The sequence below is a fragment of the Carya illinoinensis genome, chromosome 6 (genome assembly GCF_018687715.1).
Source record: "Carya illinoinensis cultivar Pawnee chromosome 6, C.illinoinensisPawnee_v1, whole genome shotgun sequence".
Lineage (NCBI taxonomy): Eukaryota > Viridiplantae > Streptophyta > Magnoliopsida > Fagales > Juglandaceae > Carya > Carya illinoinensis.
Genome location: NC_056757.1, coordinates 6,764,496 through 6,779,155, shown reverse-complemented (window position 1 = coordinate 6,779,155; position 14,660 = coordinate 6,764,496). Strand labels below are relative to the sequence as shown.

Below are 14,660 nucleotides of genomic sequence, written 5' to 3'. Positions count from 1 at the left end.
CCTTCTTCAGTCGTCACCGTGCCCTCTCTCTCTCTCTCACTTGGACTTCTCTCATCCCTCTACTCAATCCCTCTCATCCCTCTACTCAATCCGGCGGTACACTGGTGGTCGATCTAGAAATTGATGCCCATAACTAGCGCTTGTCCATGTTGCCCGAAATTGATATGTGCCAAACTCCATTCCCCTTACTTTTGATATGTATTTTGCGTATTATTTCACGTGTAACTTGTTTATATGTGTATGTATTGGCACTTTGAAACTTCTGGAGAAAAAATCTGAGACCATGAACAGTAACTGAGAGCCTATTTTCCATTGTGAGTGATCTATATGTTCGGTTTAATGTACCTTTTTGCATGGAAGAATCTAAAAAGTAGATTATTGTTTGTTGATTATGTTATTGCAATTTTGTTGTGATATATTTTAATGTAAATTGTGAAAAGATGAGTAAGCTAGAATCTAGATTTTAAAAACTTAGACTTGTTTGCCATTTACAAACTAGCTATTATGTAATTGTGATTTTTATGTTCGTTTTTGGGAAACATGTTTTGTTTTGTTTTGTTTTTCTTTTGTGCTTGTAATTATTTTTGTCTTTCATTTGTTAGATAGGTTCTTTATCAAGTGTAATTGATGTTGACTTAAACGAAACAATTACAAACTTGAGAAATGATTTAAGAGATATCCAAATTTCAGGAGCCCTAAGTGCCCCTACCCATAGTGCATGTCCACTTTCTAAGAAACGGAAGAAGAATGGTCTATCATTTGTTTTGGACCATTTTAAGAAGGTAGAGGATTGTTCCATGGATGATCCTAATATCAAGTTTAACTGCCATGGCAAGATGTACACTTGTGTCACTCAAAGAAAAATGAACTTCAACCATACAAAACTGTTTACCTGCCCGTTTTAAAAATCCTCATAAACGTAAGCCATTAAATAGATAGCAAAAACATTAATGGGTGAAGTAACATACACCCGAGGGAGAGGTTGAAGATACTATTGATAGTTTTGGATAGGTATCAAAAAATCGGACAGTTGATTCTCTCTCCCTCTATCGGTCAGTACTACACTCATAAAATTTTAGTCGCTCGGTTTCGATTTTGGGCTGAAAAATTAAACCAACCGGTCGGGTTGGTTTAATTTTGACCAGTTGGTTTAATTTTTCAGCCCTACTTATATTGGGACAATTTCCAAACTTTGCTCCACTCTATAAATTTATGTTCCAGACTAAGGGTAACGGATGAAGTAAATAAAATAAATAGGATGATCTTATGATCATATATAATTAATGATGCAAGATGCATGCCATTTGAAAGATCTAGAGTGAGTGAGTCGCATGCATGGTCATTTTAAATATTTATGCAGATCGACCAAATAAACAAAAACCATGCAAACATATATTAATTTAATTCCCATTTTGTTCCCACATCTCCAATATAATAATTACCTAATTAAATAGATTGATAATATTAATACTTGCAGAAGAAGTTTCTAAGTTGAATTTAATAGGCAGGCAGCCCTGATAATTAAAGATTAGAAGGATATTCCCAGCCATCAAGAAAATTCAAGTAGTTATCTAAAGGATTGATCGTTTTCATACTTAATTTGTCTTAATATATACCGATAGCTTTGATTTGAGTTTTCTTTACGATTGCTAATAATGAGAGTTTCTTTGGAAACAATAGATAAGATACTCAAATATTGTTCCTTAGCTAAATGGATGCCGAGTTCTTCCACTCATTATTCTTACATCATATTTGATTTTTATTTATTTTATTTTTCTTAAATTAAAGTAATTTTTCTACTCATCATCTATATATTACATATTTAATAAGAAAAAAATTAAAAAAAATCATGTATACCATATAGCGTTGGGATGATAATTAGTAGATTTTTTTATAGATGGCCGGTTCCAATCATCTGGATGCATGCATGGGAAGTCCTTTTCCTATTCTTTTTCTTCTTCTGAATGAGTAATATAGCTAGCTTTTTATTAAATAATGTATTGTTATTAATATTAATAGAAAAAGAAATACTACAGATCAAGAGGATTGATGAATCATGATGACGAAAATATCAAAGATAAAAAGAATTGCAATTCCCCTAATATATATATATATATAAAGACTTTCTTCCTTTTTTTCTCAAATATTTTGTGGCACAAATGGCTGTTGTTTTGATGATCAAAACCCCCTACTATTCCTATAATTACAGGAAGGGGTTCGAAAGTAGGTCAAAAGGCTTACTATATTTTGTTTTCTTGAAAGTACTTTATTGACTAATTTATGTACAACCCGTAATAATTTGTTGACTATTGTAACTTTAATAATGGTTTACCTCATGTTTTATCCAATATATGAGTCGGGTTGATCATGGAAGTGGATTTATGGGTTCAATAGACATAGAAAAACTATTTATAACTTGGCGTGGATAATATAATTTAAAAGAAAAATTTTAAAATTTGAATTTTATAAATAAAATATTACCATTTAAATGATGTACTCTACACAATTTAATAATAGAATAACTTATAAAGATAAGATAATTTGTTCGTTGTATGGATTAGGTAGATAGTTTGTTTGTTGTATGGATTAGATGGTTTGTTTGTTGTATGGATTAGGTACTGTGGTGATAGTTTGTTTGTTGTATGGATTAGGTACTGTGGTGTGTGGAGGCCTTTGAGGAGGATGTGATAATACCTTGCCGACAATTTGTGCAACATGATTTATATAAAGACTATTTTTTTATATGATTGTTTAACATGTCCCTTTAATGGTGGTTGGATGGTTGGAGATGGCACGAGAATCAGAATCATATAATATATGATGGAAGATCAAAGGAAATAAATAGATAGAGATACGAGTGGTTTAACATTAGAACCCATGTCAACAAGCCGTTAGAGAGGACAAGACATAGATCAATACACGGTGAAATCCATACAACACGTTTGGATGGTGAGGTGATATCTGATAATTTGTAAATAGTAGTGTAAAAAGTTATAAAAAAATAATGATAAAATATTAAATAATAGTAAGTGATCTCATATCACTCTACTAACTATCTAAACATGATCTTAAAGACTCGTTTAAATGAATTTTCCTCTTTTTTCTTGCTCAAATAAACTAAATTACTCTTCCTTTTTTCCATTTGTTTTTACTTTTATCTCCGAGTACATCTTCTATATTCTTGTCTTTATTTTATTTTATTTCATACTCTTACATATTTTTTAGGTTCAACCTTATGATTGTTTTGGTTGGTGTAATTTCTTTTGTTAAGATTGGTTAGACAGACTTACCCAAAAAAGATGGGTTAGGAAGGGTTGCACAAGATAGACTTGTTCATGAGTAGATGCTTGATATGCAAATAATCCATCCCATTGGTGCATGAATCAAATCTTACCAAAAAGGACCAACCATCTCAATTTCTCCTCTTCCCCCACATGAAGTAGTTCCCAAAACTTGTTGAAGATATCTCAGTTAAAAATAAAAAGGTTTTAATCAAAGCCTAAAAATCTTGGTTTGCAACCTTCTTAAGGTAAAGCCCCCACCTAATATTACCTCCATTTCAATCATTTGCGACACCTACAAGGAATATATATTAAGGGCTTGCTTGTTGGTTTGCTTGTCAGCTTCCCACCATACAAAAGCTTCTCTCCTAATTTGCCATGTCCAATCCGAAATCAACGTTCCTATTCCTAATTACTTTTCCCTATATATAAGGGGTGTCAAATCGTGTTAACGGGTCGTGTTCGTGTCGTGTCAAATCGTGTTAACGGGTCATATAGGTCAACCCTAACCAGACCCGTTAAGCTTATCGTGTCAAAATCTCAAACCCTAACACGACCCATTAACATAACGGGTCGTGTCGTGTCAACCCGTTTTGACCCATTAATAAATATTACGAAATATATTTTTTTATAAGTAAACAAATAAATTAAGAAAATATTACGAAATAGGTTAATACGACACAATACAACTCATTTTAAACTATTTATGTAAATGGGTTGAATAGGCCCGAAATTAACTTTTTTAACCTGATTAAATTTAGCATAATTTTATATAAATGTTAAAATTACAATATTTATAAAAATTATAAAACTAATTATAAGTTCAAAACTACAATCCAAATAATAAAAATATCGAAATTGAAATTCTAACAATTTTATTTTTAGATATAAGGGTATAATTGTAACTTTAACTTTCTTAACGTGTCATAATGGGTTATAACGGGTCAAAACGGGTTAACCCGTTATCAACCCGTTAAGCAATCGTGTCTTAACAGGTCAACCCATTTTGACCCGAACCCATTAAGGCTAAACCCTAACCCGCTATTATCGTGTCGTGTTCGTGTTGGGTTAACGGGTCGTGTAACATATTGCCACCCCTAGTATATATAAAGCATTAGGTTTGATGAAAATACTTCTATAATCTACACTTCTTACATTTTTATGGTAAACCTTATCAAATTGATTTGGAAAGGTTGTCATATCTCTCTCTCTATATATTGGATACAGGGGTGGAGATTTCGAACCATGATTTTTCACAATTAGACTCTTGACAGATGTCATATATATAAAATTTTTGTCTATATGAGTAATACTATATACAATCATTTTTACGTATTCTTTATGCTCTCCACTTATACGATTGACTGTATCAATTTATTATTAATAAGCAGTTAATTATATCAATAAAGTGCATATAAGAGTACGTAAAAGTAATTGTAAATAGAATTTTTATATATATTTATATGCGTGTATATTATAAAATTACTAATTACTGACTAATCCTTAAGTTGTTCGGATATTAAGAGATTTAAGTAAAAGACAGATAAAAATATAAAACATGTCATATAATATTTATTATCATCCATATAAATGAGTAATAAATTATATAACGCTCATATATCTATCTGTTCTAGCTAAGAGTATTTGTAGAGATAACTACAAAAGAAAATTGTTGTAGATCATAGCTTGGGGAAGTGTTCGAGGAAGAAAAAAGATTTTGGAGGATAATGTTTAAGACACAAAATAGGACCATGCACGTGTCCTTGCAATGTCTGGCTAATTAGATATTTATGTTGAACACCGACACAATGATCAATTATGCAACTTCATATTTCAATTTATATACAGATTTTAAATAATAAAATTTTTATATATAATTATTTTTATAAATTAAATTGTTAAGAATGTACAATATATCGAATAATATTATTTATTATCTCAATTTTTATTATTTTATAATATAATATTATATGATTAGAAATTATTTATTATATTTTATTTATAAATATATTATTTAATACTATATAATTAAAAAATAAATAATGAATATATTTACTTCCTATTAAAAATGTGTTTGTAGCCATATTTATTCAACAAAGAAAGATGCATAAAACGTTTATTACGTAGGAAATCACACGGGAACCGCACCCATCCCACCGGACCAAACTGTCGTATTCAGATCAACCGTATCTAAGGAGAGAGGGAGATTAATCCTTTAAACGACAACCTTATACCGATGACCTTAAAATTATCCTATAATTCTTTACCCATTTTTCTAACCAAATTAATTGTTAGAAATATTGTTTTTCTTTAACAATTCAACTATTTCTCGTGATTATTATTATATCCTTGAATTATTTACTAAAAAATAATTTAGATGTTAGGAAGAAGTATTTTTAAATATAGTCTTAGAATCTATCAATTTTATATATTTTCTTTAAAAAAGAGTAGAATTTACTTCTTTCACATTATCTTATTAAAATATTAATTTTATATTTATTGACTTTTTTAAAAAAATAATATGTGAGATTTGTACATTTAAATATTATTTTTCATTTAGAATATTATAATTAATTAATTTGTCTATTGAAACAAATAATTTAGGTATTTTATAATTTTCTCAAAACTTATTAAATTAATAAACTCTTTTACCTCTAATTAAAAAATGAAAAAAAAAAGAGTAAAAAATCCCGAGTACTGAATAATTATCTTCTTTCCTGAAAAGCAGGTCCCTTTGGCTTGCCTCTGGAAAAGTTACGAGTACCTTTGACAGGTTAAAGAAAACGACGAGGGGTACTTTCGTAAATGAGTGTGCACCTGAAAGGCTGAAAAATTGAAAAAACATCCAATGCCATCCTCCCCCAGAAAGGAGAGAGAGTGTGTGTTTGGAGTGTTGAGTTTGTGTTGTGTTGTCTCTGTGTGGACACTTAATAAGAGACAGCAGACCCAACCCGAAATAATTTGGTTTCTGTTCTGTAAATTCTTTTCTACTCTTCATTCTTTCTTTCTAGTTCTTTCTTCTGCATCATCCACTTCATGATCTTCATCTTCTTCTTTCATATGCTGTTTCTGAAATAAGGGAAGAAGAAGTTGACAAATGGTATACTGATCTGAAACATCTTGGACATTCTCTTACAATGTCAGCATTTTAGCAGCCCCGTATTCAAGGGAACTCGCCTCTGTCTCACTTTATCTGGCTACAACAATCAATTTCGACATCTCCACAACCATGTCATCCAAATCCAAGTAACTTCACTCGACCCATCATCGCTCTTGAATTTTCTCACTCAATAACTGTCTTCTTTTATGTCCCTCTTCGGAGATCTGGTTTTGTATCTTTATGTTGTTTTATTCGCTGGTTTGTCTTTTCTATTTTAGAAGATCAGTGGGTGACATCAATTCGAGATTTTTTTTTTTTTTTTTTTTTTTTTTTTCTGTATTTGGAAGATTAATTGGTTGGATCTGTTGTTTATAATCTCTTTTGTGATTCTTATGCATCTTTGCATCAATTTTAGGTAAGAGCACTTCTCTCCAGTGCCTCTTTCAATCGTCTTTCGCAGTTCTGTTTTTTTTTTTTTTTTTTAATGGAGTTTCTTCATTTCCTGGTTCTTAATCTTGATCCAAGGTCATTGGTGTTATTTTTTCTGGTGAATTCTGTACATATTTACTTGGATCTGACCTTGAACAATTTATTTCCCGAACATCAAATATAGTTTACATTTAAGGGCAGGTTTGGCCCCCGAGATGAGATACGGAAATCTTAAACTAGTTTAAAACCAAGATGAGACCGTTTTACCAAACAGCAATAAATTTTGAAACTTCAAACGAGATTTCCGTATGTAAAATATTCTGTTACTGTAGAATGACATGACCGGCAAGCAGATTGCAGCAGTAATGCCGTTCATCTACTTCTCTCTTGCCCCAATCTTGCTCTGTGGTTCAGTGCTTCTACTTTTCAGTTTGAGTTATATTTGCTGCTTTTTTTTTTTTTTTTTTGACGGCGAGTTTCTGTACAAAGTTCCCGTTTTTGGCTTAGATCCATCTGTACTTTTTTAAGTTTCCAGTTGCGTTCTTGCACATGATTATGCTTGTACATCTCCCATTTCCTATCCAATTCAAAGCATTCTCAATACGGCTCTATATTTATGTGACTTTGCACTTGACAGGTCTACTTTATCCGCAACTCCTCACAAAGCATCACCGGCTACTCCAAAAGTTAGTAGACCAAGCAGAGGAGTAGCTAAATCAGAATCTGATTCAGCCTCTCCTGTGCAGAATCCACGCCTTTCAGCTGATCGGTCCCCGCGATCGGTTACTTCCAAACCCACCACTGAGCGTCGATCATCACGAGCCGCTACCGTTACCCCACCTGAAGTAAGACTTACGATCACATTTCAAATGCTATTTATCTCCATTTATTTGAAGCATGTTTTTCCATTTCTAAAGTTGGGATTTTGAATTCTAAAAGCTTTGAGATGAGAAGAGAAGACCATCGCTGTTTGTTTCTTCACTCTTCTTAGACAATGAAATATCCGGGAAAATACCTTTGTAATGTTCTAGAATGAACTGCTAAAGAGTTAGTTTCGTAAATGGACTGCCAAGTGTGACTTTCATTTCATGTTCAGTTCGTTTATTTCTTGAAATGGGAAGAGATTCTCCCTTTGTATGCCCTTTGGGATGAGCAATCTGTATATTGATATGCATCATTGTCTTGAGTTTTCAGAAGCAACCTACACGGATTGCAAAGGGATCAGAATTACAGGTGCAATTGAATGTTGTTCAGGAAGATCTAAAGAAAGCAAAGGAACAGATAGCTTTGGTTGAGAAGGAGAAGACAAAAGCCATTGATGAATTAAAAGAAGCACAAAGAGTTGCTGAAGAAGCGAATGAGAAACTCAGGGAGGCTTTGGTGGCTCAAAAGCGGGCTGAGGAGAATTCAGAAATTGATAAGTTCCGGGCTGTTGAGCTGGAGCAGGCAGGAATCGAGGTAGCCCAGAAGAAGGAAGAGGAATGGCAGAAAGAACTTGAAGCTGTGAGGAACCAACATGCTATGGATGTGGCATCTCTTCTCTCTACCACTCAAGAGCTTCAAAGAGTAAAGCAGGAACTGACCAAGACATGCGATGCAAAGAACCAGGCACTTAGCCATGCTGATGATGCGACAAAGATTGCTGAGATTCACGCTGAGAAAGTGGAGATTCTCTCAGCTGAGTTAACCCGGTTGAAGGCCTTGCTTGATTCAAAGCTTGAAACTGAGGCCACTGAAAACAACAAGGTGGTGTTGAAGCTTAAATCAGAGATAGACTCTTTGAAACAAGAGCTTGAGAAAGTGAAAGGTGTCGAGAAGAAGTTGATAGAAAAAGAGGCTTCCATTGAACAACTTAATGTGGAACTAGAAGCTGCAAAGATGGCTGAATCTTATGCTCGTAGTCTAGTGGAGGAGTGGAAAAACAGGGTTGAGGAGTTGGAGACGCAGGTCGAGGAAGCAAATAAGTTGGAAAGATCTGCATCAGAGTCTTTGAATTCAGTCATGAAACAACTAGAGGGAAACAATGAATTATTGCATGATGCAGAATTTGAAATTTCTTCTCTTAAAGAGAAGGTGGGGTTGTTGGAGATTACAATTGGAAGACAGAAAGGGGATCTCAAGGATTCAGAACGACGTCTTGATATGGCCAAGGAAGAAGGTTCTGAGATGGTCAAAAAGGTTGAATCTCTGAAGTCCGAGCTTGACACTCTGAAGGAGGAGAAAGCCCGGGCTTTGAATAATGAGAAGCTTGCAGCTTCTAATGTTCAGGCCTTATTAGTGGAGAAAGTTGAACTAATTAATAAATTGGAGAATTCCAGGAGTGAAGAAGAGAAGAGCAAGAAATCAATGGAAAGGTTAGCTTCAGCCTTGCATGAGGTATCTGCAGAAGCAAGAGAAGCAAAAGAAAAGCTGTTATCCACTCAAGGTGAGCATGAAAACTATGAGACCCAGATAGAAGATCTAAAGCTGGTCTTGAATGCAACGAATGATAAGTACAAAAGCATGATTGATGGTGCAAAACATGAAATTTTTCTTCTCACGGATACAGTTCGACAATCCAAGAATGAACTTGAAATCTCCAAGGCTGAGTGGGAGCAAAAAGAACTTCATTTGGTGGATTGTGTTAAGCAATCTGAAGAAGAGAACTCTTCTCTGGAAAAAGAAATAAATAGGCTGGTGAATTTGCTCAAGTTAACCGAGGAAGAAGCCTGTGCCAGCAAGGAGGAAGAAGCTCAGTTGAAAGAAAGCCTACAGGAAGTTGAAGCCGAGGTAATTAATTTGCAGGAAACTCTTGGGAAAGAAAAGGCTGAAAACATGAAATTGAAAGAAAGTCTGTTGGACAAAGAAAATGAGTTGCAAAGTATAATTCAAGAAAATGAGGAACTCCGAACTAGGGAAGCTACTTCTCTTCAGAAAGTTGACGAGTTATCTAAGTTACTTGAAGAAGCTATGGCCAAAAAGCAGATAGAAGAAAATGGTGATCTAACTGACAGTGAAAAGGACTATGATTTGCTTCCAAAGGTGGTTGAATTCTCTGAAGAGAATGGACATGCAAAAGAAGAGAAGCCTAAAACGGAGTTTCCAAGTCATCAATGTGATGAACCTGGAAAAGAAAACTCACAGGAAGAAAAGAATTTCTTGAATGAGGAGGCTGAAAAAATGGTTTCTGCCAAAATTGAGAATGGGAATGGAAAACTGGAGGAGGAAAAAGAAGATGACTCGGTGCAAGTTGAGTTTAAGATGTGGGAGAGTTGCAAAATTGAAAAGAAAGAGTTTTCACCCGAGAGAGAAGTGGAGCAGGAATCATTTGAAGAGGAAGTCGAGTCAAGGGTGGAGGGTGGTGAGAGCTTTGATCAGATAAATGGGGTATCCTCTACAGAAAACAATAATGATGGTGGAAGCTCACCAACAAAGCAGCAACAACAGAAGAAGAAGAAGAAGCCATTGCTTGGAAAGTTTGGAAGCCTGCTCAAGAAGAAGGGCACCAGCAAGTAGAGAAACAGACCAGTTTGGCCTAACTTGTGCCCTACTAGCCGGCAAGTATATTTTGGTATTATTTTGCACTTAAATGTGTTTGTTTCATTGTTTTTGCTTCCAAAGAACAGTATAGGTTAAAGAAAAGAAGAGGCTTGTATTATCTTTAGTTTTTTCTTTCTATTTTTTTTTCCTCAATGTGATTCACCATGTGAGACAGTATCTTGTATGTGATGGAGATTCTATATATATTTTTTTTCATTTTGTATCATTGCCCTTCCTCTTCAGATTTTATTAAAAGGAGTGTCAATTTGAAATTTTATCTGCATCCGCTGCCACCTCTTCTCTATTCTTAATGTATTGCATAATGCTGTTAATTGTTGCAAAGAGTAACAAAATTTTTCCTTGGTCCCATGCGAAATCATACAATATCTTGTGTTGATAACTCGCTTGGGTATGAGTACGACAGGCTCAAATTGTTGGGAAGTTTCAACCTTGCACAAATAGAAGGGATGGTTTAAAATATGAAGAGAAACTCTGTTAGTTGTGTGGGAAAAAAAGGCAAAGTGAATCCTCTATCCTTCCTTGTAAGAGATAAGAACAACGTTAATCTCCATCCTATATTTTATCATTCTCAGTCACCTCTTTTGATGTGAAGTATTTTAAGTGGTTTCATATATCTATCACTTAAATGGGCAATGCTTAAAATGTGTTATATCAACATTTGTGATTAGAAATGATGAAATCTATGGTGGAAAATAGTATTCTCATGTGGTACTCATCTGCAAACTCCAATCTATTTCAGCATTCCAATATGTTGGAATGGCAAGTGCTCGAGTAATGGTGCATCAGGTAACTTATTCAAGAAGTAGTGTTGAATGAATCCTAGGAATTTGCGGCATGGAAATGTTTTCAACACTTCTTTGATTGATTGTGGTCCCCTTATATGAAGAAGAAAGTTGGCAAAAGCTTTGCTGTTGGATTATGATCATCCTTATCTAAGTCTACAGATTCACAGAAACAAGTGTTAGATGCATGATATTGACAGCAAGGTGTGGATTTGTTTTAGAGTTTTGCTAAGTACAAGCAAAGTCGCGTATTAATCTATGTACCAATATTGATTTCTTCATATTTAAAATTTAAATTAACACTGTTTTTAATAAAATTTACTTTTTAACTAATCACATTATATTTATATATATATATATATATTAATGCATACTTATACTTACAACTAGATTTTTTCCTTGTTTTAATAGTCATTACTGTTTATAGGTTTGGTAGTAATGGTGGAATAGATCTTTCAACATGTATTCCAATGGCGTATGGAATCATATTCCTGTCAAATTTCCTGAAACACCCTCATAATATAATTCTTATTTGCAAATTTGTGACCAATATATTTATATATTTTATTAATTTTTAAATATAAATCTATAAAAAAATTCTATTCATCACTCTCATATTACACATTATACATAATTTTTTTTAATTTTTTAATTTATTTTTTCTCTATTAAATGTGTAATGCATGGATGATGAATAGAAGAACTTAATTAATTTAGAAATAATAAAATTAAAAAAATTAAAAAAATTTTAAAAAATAAAAATAAATATGGTGTGTGGTGTATTATGAGGATGATGAGTAGCAAAACTCATTAGGTTATATTCGAAATTACTTTATTATTATTCACTATTATTGATAGATAGTTCATTATTATTTACAAATTATTTATTATTTTATTATTATTATTTATTATTTTTTTATTACTATTCATATTTATTATTATTATTATTCATAAATATTTGAGATGGAAAGAGGTCTAATGTGATAATGTGCATTCTTTTTCTGTTTGATGGTGTGGAGCCAATGAGACTTGGAGAACAGAACCTCGAGTGAAAGTTGAGAACTTTACCGCCCTATTGCACAACTTTTTATGCATCTTCAATTCAATTTCAAACTGATAGGAGGGCTGGCTACATATACTTTTGAACAGGAAATTCTCACAAGTTCACTCCAACTCCAACTCCAACTCCAAGGACTTCAACTGGAAACGCACTTCTACCATCAAAGGGTGGTGGTTTCTTGCCCCTATAAAGATAGAGTGACAATTCATGGGAATGGAAAATCCCAAGAATTACTCTGAACAAGTTTTATAAGCGCGAGAAATCAGAACCAAACAAATTAGAAATAGCTCTAATAAGTCGGTCTCATATTCTTGGAGGGGGCTATTGCTCTGCCCACCAGTAGGGCTGGGCAATCGGGCCGAATTTTTTTCTGGCCCGGTCCGAAACCCGGATAATCGAGTTCCGGTTACGTGCACCGGGCCGGTACCCGGTTTCTAAAACCCGGATGCATCCGGGCCGGGTATCGGATTTAAAACCCGGTACCGGTACCCGGGTTTTTTTAAAACCTAAATCCTAGCGACCCGATTTCCCCCCCCCCCAATCTGACTCTCTCTCTCTCTCTCTCTCTCTCTCTCTCTCTCTCTCTCAACGAATTTCCCGAAACCCTCATCCCGTCGTCGCCCATCACAGACTGGTTCACCAAACCCCCCCCCAATCTGACTCTCTCTCTCTCTCTCTCTCTCTCTCTCTCTCTCTCTCTCTCTCAACGAATTTCCCGAAACCCTCATCCCTTCGTCGCCCGTCACAGACTGGTTCACCAAACCCCCCAATCTGACTCTCTCTCTCTTTCTTTCTCTCTCTCTCTCTCAACGAATTTCCCGAAACCCTCATCCCGTCGTCGCCCATCACAGACTGGTTCACCAAACGAAACTAAGAACAGGCCATTACAGACTGATTCAGCAAACAAAAAATTATCTCTTCTCAATACCAAAACCCGGCTCCAGCTCGCGCATTTGAGCAATTTTATGCAGTTTCTCGTTGAAAACCACCTGCGGGTCCTTCTTGATCAAAACCCCATTTTTATCATACGCGTCTTTCAAGAAAACAACCCAGTTCATTTCCGTCCCCGCCAAATAATGAGAGAGAGAGAGAGAGAGAGAGAGAGAGAGAGAGGGATTACGTACCTTCAAGTATTCTCACGGCAAAGCTCGAATGGGGAAGGGAGAATAGAAGGATGAGGAGAGAAGATATGGTCAAATTCATAGCTTTGTTTCATGAGGGAGATTAAAAGCATGCAGCTTTGATCAATCTTTTGGAATTTAAAAGAGAGAGGTGTCTTAGTAGACTGAACAGAAAATGAAGGATCCAAGTAAGATGGGTTTTAAGATCAGAGTAGGGTTTGAGCTGTTGTGTGCAAAAGAACTTGATGCATGCTTTACCTGGGCTGAATCGCCATCAAACTCAAATGGGCAAAATCTTCTATATTTGCTGTGACAAGAGACAGAGATCAGATCAGGCTAAAGCCCCAGTGCTCTGTTACTGTATAATAGGTATGGGCATATGCACCGACGCATGCTCGCAAATCTGTACTACTCTCTTACTTTTGTGCTAAAAGTTCATGATGTGAAAGGAATAAGACGCTACCGATCGAAACCAGTGGATATTAGCTCTGTATATATGCGTAATCTCTAGTAAGATGAGACGTAAAGCAAGTTGCATCAACATTCGAGCGCGGATTTGGTTTCTCAAACATAATATTTATCAACAACAATGTAATATCCCAAGACGAAAAAAAAAAAAAAAACCGGGTATAGGCCGGAACTCGGATTTCCGGGTTGTAAAAACCCGGAGCAATCCGGGTTCCAGCCCGGGTCATAACCCGAGTGTATCCGGGTCGGAGTCCGGCCCGGATTTAGAATCCGGTTTCCGGGCCGGGTATACCCGGATACCCGGTTGCTCAGCCCTACCCACCAGAGTGACTGTTCATTGCCAAGGTGAGCGGTCATCTTGGAGGACAATATAACCTTTTCTATTGTTTTTTGAATGTAACCTTTTCCATTGTTGGAAGGACGTGAAGCTTATCACTTATGAAAAAGTAGTTGTGTTAGACTAGATTGGACAGTAGAGCGTGAAGGTGAGCAATCTTATATGGATGAATAATTTAATTAGTTTTAAAAAAATAAAACTAAAAATTTTTTAAAAAATTAAAAAAATATGATATGTAGTGTGTGAGGATGATGAGTTGTAAAATTATTTTTTTAAATATAGCTCTAGTACAAAATACTTTCAATTTTAAATCTTTATATTCTTTTATATAATTATTATAATTTTTTTAAACTCTCAAATAAAATATAAAAAAGAAGACTATTTTTTTTCTCAGAACTGAAAGTCTCTCTCTTTTCTCTCTTGCCATTGTTTCTCTCTTCTTCCTCCTTCATTTTCTCACAAATTCTCTTCTATATACTCAACTTTCTTTCATCCTTATTTTCTTTCGGGAAGTTGAGTTCCCTTAGTCAACTAAAGTCTTTA

At 34.6% G+C, this 14,660-nt stretch overlaps 1 protein-coding gene across 1 annotated transcript; it reads left to right on the top strand.

The window, feature by feature from the left end:
• Positions 1-6,134: 6,134 nt before the first annotated feature.
• LOC122313385 (WEB family protein At3g02930, chloroplastic-like) lies at positions 6,135-10,555 on the top strand. The gene is made up of 3 exons (XM_043128335.1): positions 6,135-6,527; positions 7,448-7,655; positions 8,005-10,555. Exons 1-3 carry the CDS (start codon positions 6,511-6,513, stop codon positions 10,303-10,305), a joined length of 2,526 nt encoding a protein of 841 aa, XP_042984269.1. The 5' UTR covers positions 6,135-6,510; the 3' UTR covers positions 10,306-10,555.
• Positions 10,556-14,660: the final 4,105 nt, after the last annotated feature.